General features: G+C 48.8%; 1 protein-coding gene across 1 annotated transcript in view; it reads right to left on the bottom strand.

Annotated features, from left to right (window-relative positions):
- Window positions 1-17,484, bottom strand: part of LOC135907818 (calcium-activated chloride channel regulator 4A-like) — a 39,681-nt gene extending 22,197 nt beyond the window's left edge. The window contains exon 1 of the mRNA XM_070522003.1: window positions 17,407-17,484. Coding sequence (XP_070378104.1) covers window positions 17,407-17,413 — 7 coding nt within the window. The 5' untranslated portion in view covers window positions 17,414-17,484. The remainder of the gene's footprint in view (window positions 1-17,406) is intronic.
- Between the last annotated feature and the right edge of the window lie 488 nt (window positions 17,485-17,972).

Below are 17,972 nucleotides of genomic sequence, written 5' to 3'. Positions count from 1 at the left end.
CTTCTCCGGTGGGTGGCGCTAAGGGTCTTCGAAGCACACCGCTCCCGCGCTCTCGACAGCCGGGATGGTGGCTGTACCACACATGACGGATGTCACACAAGTACCCAAAAAGTAGGGGGAGGAAGAGTGAAAGGAGGGTGACGGAGGTCAAACACACGTGCTTCCTGTTTGCTACCCTACCGGTTTGATGGGATAAACGAATTAGGGATGAAGGGGTAACGGGATTAAGGAGGAAAAAGGAAGAAAGGAAGGGATGCACTAGCACTACGAACACGTGGGCTTCCCATCACACCGACAGTCGTCCACTAAGGCCAGTCCATTTCGTAAAACGTAGTAATGTCCGCGTTGCTTCGGCAGCTTGCGACGCGTGGGGCCATCGTCTGAAAACATTTATCTATGACGATCGTATAATATATAGTCAGTTTAGCAGGATACGAATAACGTCGCGTTCGACGTCATAACAGAAAAACTCAATACTGTTCGATTTCCTCTTCTCAGTTGCACGAGTGGCACATTAAGTGTGTCCACCGTTCCGAAAAGGAATGAGTGAGTAATACAAAAGTCAGTAGGTTTTCGTAACAACCATTATTAAGCGCAATTATTTCAGAAATTTGAAGGAGGAACAGCAACTGCCGTAGCTCAATTGGTAGAGCATCGCACGCGCAATCAGATGCCATAATTTGGTTTAGAGCCGCGGTTGGCTGTTTTTTACTGATTTATAAGTTTGCGGTGCCCTGTTACAGTATGAAAATTTTGTACCTTATAGCAAGTTGAACCCTTATTTATAATTGATCCATAAATAAATATAAAAAGTTACTTTCCCCCCATAGCTTGCTTCAGCATATTCTTGGCATTGTATGCGGTTGCGTCTAGCTCGATGTAGCATAACCCCACAAGGAAAGCCCACACAAATGTTTCACAAACAAAACTCAGCTTCTGAAGAAAAAAGTAATAAACTCTGATTACGGTTATGAGTGTGTAACGCTAATGTTGGAGCGTTAGCTGCGGGGCGGGCTAGGCGTTTTCGCTCCCCACCTCGAGCTTGCCGAATCGCTTGGTGGTAGGAAGTGCCTGCTTTTTTCATGACATTTCGATGTAAAGGACGTTTCATAGCACTTTGTATTAAAGTACACTCATCTACGATGCTCTAGTGGTCACCGCCTTTCTAAGCATGCACTGGCCGACGCCGTGATGTTAAACATCATCATCATCATCATTAGCGTGGTTACGCCCACTGCAGGGCAAAGGCCTCTCCCATACTTCTCTAACTACCCCGGTCATGTACTAATTGTGGCCATGTTGTCCCTGCAAACTTCTTAATCTCATCCACCCACCTAACTTTCTGCCGCCCTCTGCAACGCTTCCCTTCCCTTGGAATCCAGTCCGTAACCCTTTATGACTATCGGTTATCTTCCCTCCTCATTACATGTCCTGCCCATGCCCATTTCTTTTTCTTGATTTCAACTAAGATGCCATTAACTCACGTTCCCTCACCCAATCTGCTTTTTTCTTATCTCTTAATGTTACACCCATCATTCTTCTTTCCATAGCTCGTTGCGTCGTCCTCAATTTAAGTAGAACCCTTTTTGTAAGCCTCCAGGTTTCTGCCCCGTACGTGAGTACTGGTAAGACAAAGCTGTTATAAACTTTTCTCTCGAGGAATAATGGCAATCAGCTGTTCATGATCTGAGAATGCCTGCCATGAACAGCAGATTGATGTTAAACACCACCTGCTTAACGCAGGGGGGAGGGCAAACGCCCGCGCCACTATAGACTCGCGAAGGGAAAGGTGAGGCGTGACCGCGCCGGGACCACCACTTCAATGATACTGCAGGCGTAATCGGTGGATTCCGTCACCCGTGACGTGTTGAGGGCAACGCCATTCGCTGGTGTGGCTGGGAGTCGAGTTTTGCGTCACGTGACCGAGTTCTCCTATCTCATTGGCGGAGGCGCGTGCATGATGGCATGTGCTTCTACCAAAGGGAAAGGGGGTCTGAGAGGTGAAAGAGGAGGCATGTAGACAACGCGGACAGCACGAAACCGAGGAACGAGCTAAGAAAAGCTTACGCTTTAAACGTATATCAGATATTAGCAGGCAGTGCATCCCAAACAGCGTGGCACTGAGAGCGAGTACTAACTAGCGACAGTATTTCCAAGGGCATTGTAAGGTTCCTCACAAATTAGTGGGTGGCTGCTTTCAGGTATTCGCCATATTATATTTTGAGATCTAGTAGAGAGAGAAGGGAGAATGGAAATGCAGGGAGTCCAGTTTGCTACCCTACACGTAGAGAGGGGATCTGGATATATAGTGGTATCTAAACTGTGTCTGCTTGCTAGCTTCATTCCGCTGCGCCCACACCCGTGCCTTTGAGAGAATTATCTGCACACACTTGTACGAACATAAGTTGCTGGGATAACAGATGGAATGTCACCGAATGCTGTGTACAGCCAAACGACACCCCTCGTGCTTTGAAGGTACAGTTCCCTTTTGGTAATTAAATACAGGCTTCAGGGACCTAAGGCACAATGTTCACTTTTATTTCGTAAGCGTTGTTTGCGATTGGCCGTATGCCTCCGCTTATTGGTCTGACATCACTATCTGCTGCCATCCGCTTTTACAAACATGCCTTGCTTAAGAACTTTCTGCAATACGTGCCAAAGATTTTACAAGACACCTATCTGTTCATGAACGTCTCGGCGAACATCGTTTCTGCGATGTACGCATCTGCAGCATCGGCGGTGATATGGCGCCTCCAATATCACCGTCATCTCCAGACGCAATCCTGCTACTAACGAACTTTTTTGAGCACAGCGCTTTGACGTCAAAGAAGTGCCACAGGAATTTTTCTTCTGTGGGAACGGCGGACCAGGAACTGCCATGACACTGACAGGAGCCCTGTTATTCATTGTGCAGGTTAGTTCCAATACAACCTCCTTGCGTAGCGATTATCGTAGTGCTATGGTCCGGCCGGTGCCCACGCCGATGCCGTGATATTGTTTGAGTGTCTCGTTGTGTGTAAATTGCTACTTTGCGGTCATGTTCAAGTGAATCCCGGCCCTACACGGACCAAGATGCTTAAACAGTTATTAGAGCAACAGGATACTCGTCGTAACGATCTACAAGAACTGCAAACGCATTTCTCGAGAACTGAGGCGCTGGTTTTGCAACTTTACAGCATGTTTAACAAAATGCAGACACAAATCACGCAAACAATTGATAACCCGGTAGCAAATACCCATAGTTTACAGTCTATTGAACATTTCATCTGCTTTAGAGGCTAAAAAGCTAACAGATCTTGAGGATCGAAGCCGACGATCTAATCTGATCATTTATGGGATACCTGAAATTCCCAATGACGCAAAATGTGCACTCAAAGATAAAGTTGTTAACGATGTATTCAATGGTAAATTGAATGTACAGTGCGATTCTGTCGGTCGGATTCACAGATAAGGAAAGCAAAGTGACAAGCGACCGGTAATTCTGTGTCTTCAGGATTTTAATGAAAAGAAAGAAATACTGCAAAATGCAAAAAAAAGAACTGAAGGGAACTAGTATTTTCAACCAGAACGACTTCTCGCAGTCTACCTTAAGGAAGTGCAAGCTTCTGTGGGAAAATGCAAGAAACGATAAACTTCAGGGAAAAAGGGTGTCGCTTATACAAGACAAGCTCAAAGTAGACAGGCATGTTTTCTTTTGGGACGAATCGCCAAACAAACGGGAATAGGTTGTAGATAGTCGCTCTCGGCAAACACAGTCGTGAAACAATGAACCTTTAAGGAATAAGCTACTACGATTATTATATAATAATGCTAGAAGTATTGTATATAAAGCAGATTCCTTAGGAATACTGTGGCTTCAACACGAGTTTCACATTACTGTTATTACCGAAACTTGACTTTGCGAGGATATTAACGACCAAGACATCTTTCCTCCCTCCTATAGTGTTTATCGCGTGGATAGGTCTTCTAGGGGAGAAGGTGTGGTGGTCCTAATTAAAGATCCGATAGAGGCTGTCGTTCTGGACATAATACCTACGTTGGAATGTTTATGCATTAAGGTATCTCTCTGGGGTTATACCCTCATTATATTCGGAATCTACAGACCTACTGAGTCCCCTCCTGAATTATTGCATGCATTACAGTCTTGTATGAATAAATATTTACGTAGTAAGGTTATTCTACTAGGTGGTTTTAGTTTGACCGGTGTAGACTGGATGCGCCATCAGCCTAGGCAACATCACAGTCAGGATATTAATGTACTATTTGATATCATGCTAACACATGACCTCAGACAACTTGTTCTTGAGCCGACACGTGTGCAAGGTTCTTCATCTTCAGTTTTGGACCTTGTTTTCTTAGCTCGGAAATTCACTGAATTCACGGTGGTGATCGAGCACGGGCTATCTGACCACTATCTTGTTTGTGTTTGCTTGCAGCTAGTTTTCTGTGCTAAAACTAAACAAATCATCTGTCCATTTTGTCAAAAATTATTGTCATGCGAACAATGCATGCATGATGGATTACTTGGAAAAATGTCTGTCTAACTGATTTTTACGTAAATAATGTTAACTTACTTTTGACCCTGTTTAAGGATATGTGTCACTTTGCCTTTATAAATTCATACCAAATAAGAAAAAACAAGTTCACAGGCAAACACCATGGATCAATCGAAACATCATTCGTATGAAACGTAAAATTAAGAGATTAAGAAAGGCCCGTACGCAGCCAAACTTAATATCTCAAGTACAAGACAAGCTTGCACTTACCGTGCGTAGATCAAATAATTATTATTTCAACTCTGTGCCTAATGTTATTAGAAACGATCCAAGTAAATTTTGGAATTACCTTGCCGAGAAGAAGAAACCCATATCCCAAATGACAATAAATGGACAAATGGTCACGGAGAGGTTTAATTTGCTCCTCACTTTAATATGTTTTTTCACAGTGTCTTCTCGAATCCCAGTGATTCTTCACGTGACTTCCCAGTGTACCAACCGTCTGATGCGAATTTTATATCGTATGCTGGTGTACTCTCTATGGTGCTGAACCTAAAACCGAAATGTTCAAGTGGGCCTGATAATATCCGTAATTGGTTTCTCCGTAGATATGCTGTAACCTTATCAAAGTTTCTTGTTATAATATTCCGTGCGTGATTATTGTCGTCTGAAATACCGAGTGATCTGAGAAAGCCCGAATAGCACTAATCAATAAAAGGGAGACCGTCTACTTGTAGAGAATTACTATCCTACTTCTTTGACCTCATCATGCTGCAAACTCATCGAACATATCATAGCAAAAGGCATAACCACATACCTTGAAAAGCATTCAATTTTAACTAACTTTCAGCACGGGTTCAGAAGATGGCATTCCACTGTCACACAGCTAGTCACTGTAGTTCATTCCTTTGCATTAACCCTTGACAAGAACGGACAAATAGACATAATTTTCCTTGACTTCCGTAAGGCATTTGATACGATCCCTCATGATAAATTAATTCTAAAACTTGAAAATGCAGGAATCCCGCAGATATTTATCTCTTGGGTTTACGCTTGTTTGTCTAACCGGTAAAAATTCGTTGAGATAAATGACGAAAAATCGGGCTGCCTTCCGGTCACATCGGGTGTTCCCCAGGGCAGTGTGCTCGGTACTCTTCTTTTTGTTCCATATATTAATGATACTGTTAACACTGCTGAAAGTAGTGTACAGATCCGATTATTTGCCGATGATTGTGCTCTCTTTAAAGATATTGTTTCTCTCCATGATCAAAATAGTTTATGTTGTAGCTTGAATAGTATTCTTGTATGGTGCAGGTGCTGGGGAATGACACTAAACAGAGATAAAAGCGCACTACTGCGAATGAAACATGAGAAATCATCCCTGCTTTAGTTAGCTCCATTAAGTTAGCTCCATCACCTCTTCATGAAGTCACTAGCTATAAATACCTGGAAGTGACCCTCAACAATATACTATCGTGGAATGAGCACATAACTAATACTTGCGCTTGAGCCTTCAGAAAACTATGCCTGTTGAGACACAAACTTAAGAAAGCCCCATCTAACGATAATATGCTATGCTGCATCCCTCTAATCAGAACTAAGCTGGAATATGCTTGCATAGTTTGGAATCCATACACAAAAACTAATATCAATAGTATTGAGAGAATTCAGAAAAAAGCGGTCAGATTTATATTCAACAAGTTTTCTAGATGTGATTCCCCCACCGAACTTATGGGAATTAACAACCTTGAACCACTCGAACTTAGAAGAAAGAAACAGGGACTTGAATTTCTCAAACTACTCCACACCAACCATTTAGCCCTTGACTCATCTGAAAATTTATCGCAGATATCGACCAGAACCACATGCCACCGTAGGCATGATGCATTAAACCCTTACTTTCCAAGAACAAACGCATATAAGTTTTCTTTTTTTTCCTCGAACTGTAACCGAATGGAATTGTATAATTGAATCCACCTCCTAATCTTGTACTTTCATGGTTCTATTTGTTTTGTCAATCCGATTTTCATTGTCACCCTGCCTGCTTGGACCCCGTGTCTGCAGTATTTATTTAATAAAAACAAATAAGAGACTTTGCGGTAACTACAAATGGTTCACTCACAATCCAACAATTTTCGATAGTTTACCTGTATTCGCTTACGCATACGGATGCTTTGCAAATTCCCACTGTACTCATCAAAGACGAGGTAGGCTGCACGGGCACGATCAAGTGTGGATGAGCTCTTACATCAACATACGTGGTTACCCAAGCCGCGGAAATTGGGGCAGTGGAGTTAAATGTTTCACTAAATCGCAGCATTCGTGAAGGCTTTGTTGCAGTAGCAGTGTGTCGCAGAACTTCGCGTTTTCTTTTTTCTTAAAAAAAGGAAATCTTTGCTTCCTATAAGGGCATTGCAGTTCTCTGGAGCACAATGTCTCGCGCGCATTCGCGAATAAAAGTAATCAGGTAACCAATGATAAGCTTTTATTCGGAATATTGACTTATACTGTTGCTGAAATCAAGTCAATGATTATTAAGTGGACTAGACAAAAGGTTAAGTAACTTATGACGATACCTCTAGTGTTCCACAGCCAAAAAAAAAAGAACTAACGAAAGTAACCATATTTCAAAAGCGATTCAATGAAACAATGCAAATCTAACGGACGCGTTTTAAGGGAGGTTTCCATACTTCACTAACTCGTTTGGCTGACTGTTCTCTATATAAGAAAACATTTTTAATAGTTTTATAGCCCAGTTGACTGACTTAAGCGAGGTGCCTTATTTTTCACTAAGAGCAATGAAAGCGGGAAAATTATTATGGCAAGGAGGAAAACCATGAAGTATAGGGTGTCCCAGCTAACATTAGCCAAGCCGTTCAAAGAAAAATGATATTTGAAAATCATGGTGCAAACATACGATTTAAAAAGCTACAGTGTCCGATTGCAAGACATCTGACGAGTAAACACCGTGCGCCTTATAATCGTATCTTGCATCATGATTACTAAACCTCTTTCCTTTTTCTTTGAATAGTTAGCCGGGACACACGGTATACTTCACCCGCTATTAATTTGTTTTTACGATAATATGAACTGTGTATTGCGAAACGCTAGGTTCTACGAGAGGATGGCTACAGAGCAAGTGAGAATTAGGCTAGAAGCTGCAGTTCTCTCATTATCCTTTCATGAGTATAGATTTCGCGGTTTGATCCGTGCGAGTGAATTCTGTGCTTTTAGAACGCATCTGGTGACGCATCTTACAGCAAATCTGCTAGCCTCTCGGTGGCCGGCATTTTTCGTGTCGGTCTGTGAACAAAAATTATCGTCCTCAGGAATGGCTCATTCTCACCTAAGGAAGCAAAATTGACTGTTACTTCGGCATACGCCAAAGAGGGTGAAGGCTTAACATTCATTAAATTACTTAACATTCTCATTCGAATGCGTTGTTATTTCTTGTTACTTTTCTCCCACCAAAGGGCGTGGGTTCGAGTGCCTTAATTGACGTTTCCTTAATTAACTGCGCCTCAGTTAATTTCGCCCGGACCAGCACCAAAGGTCGTCGGTTAGACTCCCACCAAAGCTCGCGGGTTCGAGTGCCCTAATTAAGCTTATATTAATTAACTGTGTCTTAATTAACTTCGCATTACCACCAGAGGTCATGGGTTCGAGTACTTGAATTAACTCTAACTTAATTAATTAATTTCCCCTTTTCTTGGCATGCTGAGCGGCATCTGAGCCAGCTGTGCAAGAAGACGATGACGAAGGTGCGAGCAGTGGAACGAGCGCGTGTCTGCGTGAGGCGAGCTCACATGACTTCCTGTACCGCATGCCGCGCTTTCCGGATCATCGGGGGTATGAGGAACGTAAGGTTGGATTGGATTGGATTGAGTAACTTTAATAAGAGGTCCTGCGAGCTACGGGACGCAAGGTCCCATAGAGCGGGCTACTCCCACGTTGGGACCGGGAGTTGAACTCCCTGGCCGCATCGTGGGCTCGCTGGACGGCCCAGAGCTGCTCCGCCAGGTCCGTGCTACGTAATGCTTCTTGTAGCCTGGCGGAGTCTTGATCCTTGTTTGCGTGGGTCCGACCACACGGCCAGAGCAAGTGATGTACGTCTAGTGTGCTATGGCAATTTTCGCAATATGATGTTTTGTATAGGTCAGTCATGTAGTGATGTAGTCTGTTCTGCGTGGGGTACGTGTTTGTTTGAAGCATTCTGAACGTGAGGGCTTGAGGTCTGGTGAGCTTATTGTGAGGTGTGCTGTATATTCTGCGGTCTAGGTAAAAGTGCTTTGTTATCTCGTTATATGTGGAGGGAGGGTCCCGATTCTCGCTGGGATGGTCACGACCAGAATAGGTGGCGTCGCGGAGGGTTAGGTCTCGCGCGCTCCTGTGAGCCATCTTATTGAGATTGCGAGGGGCGTCCTCGATACCTCCGAGGTGTGCCGGGAACTAGCAGATGGTGTGATGCTGCAGCGGTGCGGATCTATTGATTATTTGTAGAGCTTGGCTTGCAATTGCTCCTTTCTGAAAGGCTTTGACAGCCGAGCGTGAATCGCTGTAGACGTGGGTGGTGGTCGGGTCTGTGAGCGCGAGTGCGATGGCGACTTGTTCTGCTATCTCGGACTTGTGGGTCTTGACTGTGAGAGCGTTTATGACTTGACCTTGCTTATTGATCGTGGTGACAACGAAAGCCTTCCTGGTCGGGTATGGTGCCGCGTCTACGAAACAGGCTAAGATCTTCTTATCACGTATTTCGCGCAGGATGAACGATCCGCGTGCCAGCCTTCTGGGTTGATGGTGCGCGGGGTTCATGTTCCGTGGGAGTGGGCGAACCGTGTAGGAGTTGCGTGTGTCCGTCGGAACGCTTTGATATAGTTTCTCTATTACTGTGGTGTCATGACCTAGTTTGGCTAGGATTTCTCTACCTGGTTTGGTTCCCGAGAGAGAGAGAATCAACTTTTGTGCTGAGCCCTTAGTGACGGGTGGTGCGCGCTGGCACCAGATGGGGTGGAACCTTATTCTCAGGTCCCATATGTGTCCAGCAGTTCCTGGCCCCTAGCCGCCAGCGCGAGCTGGGTCGGTAGGTCGGGGCAGGACAACAAGGTCTCCCATCGCTCGGGGCGGTTGGGGCTGGGGAGGGTGGGGGGTAGGGATGGTGGGGGGTTCTTGAGCTTAGTGCACTCTGCAAGGATGTGTCCTAGAGTGCCTTTTGACCGTCTGCAAAAAGGGCATGAAGTGTCATGCTCTGTTGGGAACATCTTATGCAAAAGCACTGGATTCGCTAGCGACCCCGCTTGCATGCGTCGCACGATCGTTTGCTGAATTCGGTTGAGTTGCGGATGCGGACGGGGAAGCCTACATCTGCCGCTTCTGTACATTTGCGTGATTTCTTTGTAGCTTGTCACGGGGTGCGGTAGCCCTGGCTCGTCCTCGGCCCGGATCGATAGTTCTCGGGCATAGTGGTCGGCCAGTGCGTTGCCTTCCACTTGCGAGTGAGCCGGGACCCACACGAGCTCAACGGCCCGCCCCGGTGATTTGCATTTGTTGAGGATCGCTAGTGCCACGGAAGAGATGTTCCCCTTGCGGTAGCTTGCGTAGGTGGTCTGGGAGTCTGTGACAACGGTCCTCACTCCCGGTTGTGCGAGTGCGAGGGCCACGGCCACTTCTTCTGCTTCGGCTGTATTCGTCGTCCGTATCGACGCGCCTGTGACAAGTTTATCGATGGTGGTGACGGCCGCCGTTGCTCTGGTTCCGTGCTTGGGAAGTGAGGCGTCCGCGTAGAGGACCTCGGTGTCCTCTTCCAGCTGTCGAGCCAGTGCCTTGGCCCGCGCAGAGCGTCTCTCGTTGTTCCTCCCCGGCTGCATGTTCCGGGGGAGGGGCTTGGTCTTAATAATGTCTATCCACGTTGTGGGGAGCGGCTCCGTTGTCGGTAGCTGTTCAATTTGCCATCATATCTTGCGTAGGACGGCCCGACCGTGCTCTGTCCGGCTCAGCCTTACCCTCTGGTGGGATAGGTGTGCTTCCACCAGCTCTTCCACCGTGTTGTGGGCACCCATTTCCAGCAGCTTCTGCGTTGACGAGTAGACTGGGATGCCCATGGCGAGTTTTACTGCTTTCCTTATCGTCGTGTTCAGCGTTTCGCGGTTCACCTTCGCAAGCTGGAGGTACGGGGCGGAGTACGTTACGCGTGACACGACGAATGCCTGCACCAGGCGCAGTGCGTCTTCTTCTTTGATTCCTCTGTTCCGGTTGGTGACTCTCCGGATCATGCTGAGGACTTGCTCGGATGTGGTCTTGATTTTGTTGACGGCTGCGTGCGCCTTGCCGTCGCTGCGCAACAGCAGGCCCAGTATCCGGATCTGCTGCGTTGGTTTGATCTCTGTGCCGTCGATGGTGATGATTATGTTTGGCGGCGGCTCTTTCTTTGGTCTTCCGGGCTGTACCATGAGCAGCTCCGATTTCTGTGGAGCGCAGCTCAGGCCACAGGTCCTGGCATACTCGTGGACGGTCGTTGCCGCTCTCTGCAGGGCTTCCTCCGCCCAGGCATCGGAACCCGCGCGGTTCATCCACACCGTTATATCGTCGGCATAGAACGCGTAGTCCACGCCCTCGATCTGATTGAGTAGTTCGGGCAGGGGCAGGAGTGCTAGGTTGAAAAGCAGAGGCGACAGGACAGACCCCTGTGGGGTACTCCTGTCTCCGAGCTCCACAGGCTCTGACCGTTCATTTCCTATCCGGATAGTTGCTGCTCTATTGGTTAGGAAATCTTTGATATAACCGCAGGTCTTGCGGCCACACCCCGTCTTGCGCAGGTTCTCGAGCACGCTGGCGTGGGACACGTTGTCGAAGGCCCCTTTGAGGTCCAAAGCCAGTATACCCCGGGGCGCGTGCCTCGTTGCTTTTTTAATCACCAATTCGTGTAATTGGATCAAGACGTCTTGGGTGCTCAGGTGCTGGCGGAATCCATACATGGTCGCCGGCATCTGATTTGTCTCGTCCAGGTGTGCTTGAAGTCTTCTGAGAACCATGCGTTCCATGACCTTGCCCACACAGGACGTGAGCGAGATGGGGCGCATGTTCTCGATGGTCAGAGGTTTTCCGGGTTTAGGTATGAACCGTACCTCGGCCTCTTTCCATTCTGCGGGCAACTTCGAGCTTTCCCAGGTTCTGTTGATGTGACCCAGGAGCCCACGTGCCGCCGCATCACTCATGTTATTGAGCAGCTTGTATGTAATGGCGTCCGTTCCGGGTGCGCTCGCCTTATTACTCTCGTCTATGGCTGTTAATAACTCCGTGATGGTGAACGGTTCATCCAATGCCGGATTTTCCGGTCCCCCGTACTCCTCCGGTATCGGAAATCGCCCTCTCTCCGTCTTGAGGTAGAACGCCTTGAGGTCTTCAATGAGCCTTTGGCCGTTGCCATCGTAAGCGTTCAGAACTTTGGTGAGGTTGCGGTTGGTTGCGGTCTTGCTGCTCAACGGGTCGATCAGGTGTCTGAGCAGGCACCAGGTCTTGCGCGCCGACAGCTTTCCCTGCAGCCCGTCGCACGTACTCATCCAGTTCTCTCGGCACAGCTTGGTTGCGTATTCAGCGATCTGTTTGTTGAGGAGCGCGATGCGTTTGACGAGCTTCTTGTTTCGTCGTTGACGCTTCCATCTTCGCGTGAGCGAGTGCCGCGCCTCCCACATGTGTGCTAGTTTGGCGTCGACGAAGGGCGTCTGCATCGTTGTCACAACTTCTTGAGTAAATCTGTCGAGCGCGATCTTTTGTTCTCGCGCCCATTCTGCGTACGTTTGATGTCTGCCCTCCTCCGCGTTTTCTCCGGAGGTCTCGTTTTCTTCGTCCGTGTGCTTGCGCATTCGGTCCCAGTCGGTGATCCGGGCTTTGCCGAGGGCTGCCCGGTACCTTGGTCCCTTCATCGTTACACTTATGATACTGTGGTCGGAGCCCAGGTCTACGTCTTCGTTCCGCCAGGCCACTTCTAGGGAGCCCGCCATCCACGACAGGTCCGGGGTGGTGTCCCTGTTGACGCTGTTTCCCTTTCGGGTGGCGACACCCGGTTCATTAAGGAGCGCCATTTCTTGGTCCTCCATTGCCTTTGCTAGAGCCTTGCCTCGTTTAGATTGGTATTTGTAACCCCATGTAGTGTGAGGGGCGTTGAAGTCGCCTAGGACCAGGAGCGGCCTGTTCCCCGCCAACCTCTTCGCCTGGCTCACTGTTGTTTCAAAGTCGTACTGCCTTTGTGACGGCCTGCAGTATGCGCTCATCACAAACAGGTTTGCGGCACTGCCAATAGTCCTTGTGTGAACCTCGACCAGCGTGTGTTCGCAGCCCTTTTGCGCGGTGAGGTGCTGGGTGGCTGCTATGTTGGTGCGCACCAGTAACGCCGTCCCGCCTTCCGTCGGATCCGTGTACGTGATGTAACCCGGGAGTCTGGGTCTGCCGTGTGTCTCTTGTAACGCGATAATATCCGGTTTCTGGTCGAGCCCATCTAAGTGAAGTTGTAACTCGGCTTCCTTGGTGCAGATGCCCCTGCAATTCCATTGGTAAATGATCGTTGTTTCCCCCCCGCGGATTTGCTTTTTACTGTTCGGCGTCTGCGCCATCTTCCTTTGACGTTTTGATGCGACCGCGCCTGTACGCGATCGATTCCTTGACTTTATTGGCGCGTTCTTTCCTTAGTGCTGCGAACTTGTTCTTCACGGTTATCGTCGCTGTCTTCGCCGCCAGTCGTTCGTGCTTGACTGACAGGATCTTTATTTGACCCTCGAAGACCTCTAACCTGGCATTCATATTGTCGAGATTCTCGTTAATTTGATTGATGGCTGCGAGTATCGCTGCCAGTTTGCCCTCTTGCGGTGGTTGCTGTTGTTGATTTGACGTCTGCGGTGCCGCTGCTGCCGTCTTGCAGTCAGCTGTGGTTTCAGCGTCCATCGCTTCTTGAACATTCAATGCTTGGTGCATGGGCTGCGCCTCTCCTCTCCGCTCTTGGCGCGGCGAGAGGGGGTCCCTCCGCGGCACCTTGCGTTTCTCGTTGGCGTCCTCGGGCGCCGGGCTCGTTTTGGTTATTTTAGTCGCTGAGCTGCCGCTAGCTAGCGCGTCTATTTTACTCATGAGTGCTCTGATCTGCACATTCTGTTCCTGAATCTGGGCGTTTTGCCTTTCGATTAGTCTTTTAAGTTCTGTACATTCGCCGCACTCTTGGCGTGTTGCGGCGTTTTGGCTAGAGGGGGCAGGTGGGGTAGGGTTGAGGGGTGGGAACTCTGTCGTCCCCTAGAGCGACGGAAGACCTGTTGGTCCAGCCCACCTTTTTCTCGGCGAGTATCCCTCGTTGGTTGGACTCGACCCGGGTTCTTGATCTGGTCCGGGACCTCGAACGGGATCCCCGGCGTCTTCCGCTCGAGCTACGACTGCCTCCTTTCCCCATCGTCTCCCAGCGGCGGCCGTCCTTGGAGCCAGCCGATGGCGCCTGGTCGGCCCTGTTCGGGCCATCCCGGGAACGGGATCTCGATCGTTGGCGGCTTTGGTGGCTGCCCTTGCGGGCCGGCGTTCTCGAACGGCTCCGCGATGAGGTGCTGCGTTGGGCACGGCCTGCAGGACCTCTATCTTCTTGGCTACTGTCGTCGATGGCCCGGCGCCGTTCCCAGCGCCGGCGCCGCACCACGTACGGCGTCTTGAATTTTGCCTTACAGGCCCGGTCGGCGGTGAGATGCTTGCCGCCGCACAGGCCGCACTTGGGCACACACGCGTGCTCTTTGTCCGGGTTGGCGATGCCGCACCCCCGGCAGATGCGATTTTGGGGATTGGGGCACACGTCCATTCGGTGTCCGACGCGGCCGCACTGGTAGCAGACGTCGATCTGCTTGCGGTGCAGTGAACATTCAACTAGCAGGTTCCCGTAACGGACGTAATTGGGAACCTTGGGTCCCTCGAAGGCGATCACCACGGATCTGGTCTTGCCAATTCGTTTCGCCTGCAACGCCGTCGGGTTGTGCTTGTGCACCACTAGGTCTTGAATTTCTTGGGTGGTGTCTTCTAGCGGGATGCCTCGTATCACTCCTTTAACTGTTCCGTGAGGCGCCGATTCGTAAGTGCTCACCTCGTGGGCCGTTCCTCGAATATCGATGCGTTTCACCATGGCGTACTTGTCGGCGTGCGCCCTCTTCGAGGTACTCACGACGATTATGTTCTGTTGATGGTTTGGACAAATAATATCTTCTCTTGCTGAGTCTTCTCTTCCAGAGAGTCTTGTCCATTGAGCCCGTTCTTGCGCTTCGGCGATTTCTTCAAGTGTATTGTGCATCCCCAGTTGCAGGAGGAGCTCTGTCTCGGTGTTCTTGGGGATTCCCAGCGCTAGTTTGACTAGCTTCCTCAGTTGTACATTGAGTTTGTCCTTCTCCGCTACCTTCCATCTGTGCATGGCCGCCTCGTAGGTGAAGTGGCATAGCGCAAAGGCGTGTGTTAGCTCCTCCGTGTGTTTTCCTCCTTAAGGCCATGTTGTCTGTTTGCTACGCGTCGTATGAGATTCAAGGCATTATTCGACTTGGTCACGATCTTCTCCACTGTCGCGGCGTTAGAGCCGTTGCTCTCAATGATCATCCCAAGGACTCTGATTTTGCTGACGCGTGGAACGGTTCCTCCGTCTTTTGTACTGAGAGTAATGGAATGTGTGTCTCTGATTTCGTTCTTTGGCTTGGGTCCGCTTCTCGATGGTTTGTAGACGAGGAGCTCCGACTTCGCAGGCGAACATCGCAGGCCGGTGGGAGCAAGGTATTCCTCGATCGCGTCGATCGCTTGCTGCAGAGCGCTTTCAATTGATCCCAGGCTACCTCCGGGGACCCAAAGCGTTACGTCATCTGCGTATATCGTGTATTTGACGTTCTCGATTTGATCCAGTTTTTTTTGCCTAGGCCGGCTAGCGCAAGATTAAAAAGCGTCGGAGAGATGACTGAACCTTGCGGTGTGCCCTTGCCACCGAGTTTGTATTTCTGGGACTTGATTTCCCCTAGACGGAGGGTGGCCATTCTGTCGCCTAGGAACAATTTTTTGTAAGCGTAGAGTCTCGTGCCGAGGTCGAGGTTGAAGATCGTGTCGAGTATGTAGTCATGTGATAAGTTATCGAATGCCTTTTCGAGGTCTAGCCCTAAGATTACTCTCGCGTCTCGCGTGTCTGCGCCAATGATCTCATGCTTGAGGCGCTTCATGGCGTCTTAGGTGGATAGTCCGGGCCTAAAGCCGATAATTGCTGCGGGGTAGACATCTTTTTCTTCGAGATGCCTCGAAAGCCTGTTTAGAACCGCGTGCTCGGCTACCTTGCTGACGCAAGATGTCAGCGAGATAGGTCTGAGGTTATTGATGTTGTGCGCCTTGCCAGGCTTTGGGATGAGCACGATGAGGGCCGTTTTACAATCTTCGGGTAGGGCTCCATTCCTCCAGATTTTGTTTATTTCCTCTGTGAGGGTTTCGATTGAGGTTTCGTCGAGGTTTCTAAGTGCCTTGTTAGTCACGCCGTTCGGCCCCGGCGCTGACTTACTGTTTAGGTTCTGAAGCGCCGTGCGTACCTCTTCGGTTGAGAATTCCCAATCTAGCTCTGGGTTGGATTTGCCGCGATATGCTTCGGCGGTCGTGCCTCTAGCATTTTTGGCCAGCGGGAGGTACTTGTCGGCGAGACGGTCAATGAGCTCATTTTCCGTGGTAATTTTGAGTTCCTCGTGCATGATCCTGTTCAGCGTACGACCCTGGACCGCTTTGGTTCTGGTTCTGTCTAAAAGATGTTTGAGCAGTTGCCACGTCGTCCAACTGTTGATGCGGCCGTCCGCGGCATCGCACACCTCGTTCCATTGCTGGTTAGATAGTTGTGCGCAATATTCTGCAATCAGCCGGTTGAGGGAAGAAATTATTTTCCTCAACCGTCGATTGTGTCTTTGTTCTTTCCATCTCCTGGTGAGCGATTGTTTGGCTTCGAGCATGTGAGCCAGTCGGCTGTCCATGCTTTGAACGGGCAGATCTGTCTCTATTTCCTTCGTGGCCGCCTTAATGTCGGCCTTTAGTTGCGACGTCCATTGTTCAAGTGATTCATTGCCTGTTCGGCGTTCGTGTCTAAACTCGCGGAACTTGTCCCAGTCAACGTACGTAATTTTTCTGGGTTCTCTGGATGGGGTGTCAATCGCTGTCTCAACAATGTGATGATCGCTGCCCAGATCCTCGAAGAGGTTGTTCCACTGATAGTTTGGAACGTTGCGGACGAAAGTTAGATCTGGCATTGTGTCGCGGTTGACCGAGTTACCCGTTCTTGTGGGGTATTCGGCGTTCGTGATGAGCGTTAGGTCAAGTTCATCGGCATCGTTTAGTAAGTATTTGCCCTTGGCTCTGCTGGCGACGTATCCCCAGGCCGTGTTAGGGGCGTTGAAGTCCCCGGCCACGATTATGGGGTTGTCGCAGGCACGGTTGCAGGCGAGCTGGAGTATTTGCCTAAATTTTTGTGCTCTGTGCTTGGGGCTGCTGTAAACGTAAGGTTTTCGCCTTGAGAATGGAATGGCTCATACCCCCGTGAGCAATGGCTCATACCCTCCTAAGGCGGAGGCTATAAACGCTCAGCAATGTGCAGCTAATAGTGCACACAGAGAGGGAAAAGTTTAATGGTACGAAATGCAGAGAGGTCGGCCTGAGGTACATCCTCTAGCCAGCATGCATTCATTGAAATCACCCATGCAACACACAGAATACGTTTCAATAAAGAATAAGCTCAAAACAAGCATCCGAACCATCAATAAAGCATTGCATACCCCCCCTCAGCAGTTATAGGGGTGGTTTTCGAACAGCTTCGCAGGACACCCACTTTCGCAGAGCCATGATGCAAATAACTTTTTTTGATTGATTGATAAAAACTAGAATGAGATGTTGTACATACCTTTCATGATTCAATTCTTGAAAAGATGAGGCTGTTAGCGAAGTTCGCCTCCAGTTGTGTACTGCAGGCATGTGCGAAACGTTGCTCCTTTTACCGCAACCTTTATGAGATTGCCAGGCACGCTGATTAGATATTGCGCAAAGAATTGACAGTGACGAGACCTCGCGCATTGTTCAAAACTTCCTCAATGATTTCCCAGACCCCGTTTCACTCGACCAAAGAATATAGAAATGTTGTTTATGTGCTCTGAAAAAGGCAAACGAAATAAGGAGAGAGAAGGAGAGATGCAGCTGAGGGCGTCATAAAATAAAGGATGTCAGCTGCGTTCATATAACTTTAATTGGATCACATGTGATGACTCGTTAAGTCAGGTTTCAAATATTGACAATACTCGCATTCAGGGTGGAAACTTATCGTGAATTACTCATGCCAGTGCTCTCGGCTGTCGTCATATATTTGAGGAAGGATCGTAAGCAATCGAAACAGAATGCATGTGCCGTGCTTTCAGGAACTTGACCACAAATCACTGAACATTGAAGCATACATGAAAGGCTGATAAACTGCCT

Source organism: Dermacentor albipictus, chromosome 7 (genome assembly GCF_038994185.2).
Source record: "Dermacentor albipictus isolate Rhodes 1998 colony chromosome 7, USDA_Dalb.pri_finalv2, whole genome shotgun sequence".
NCBI lineage: Eukaryota > Metazoa > Arthropoda > Arachnida > Ixodida > Ixodidae > Dermacentor > Dermacentor albipictus.
Note: the sequence above shows the minus strand (reverse complement) of the source record. Positions and strands in the feature narration are given on the sequence as shown.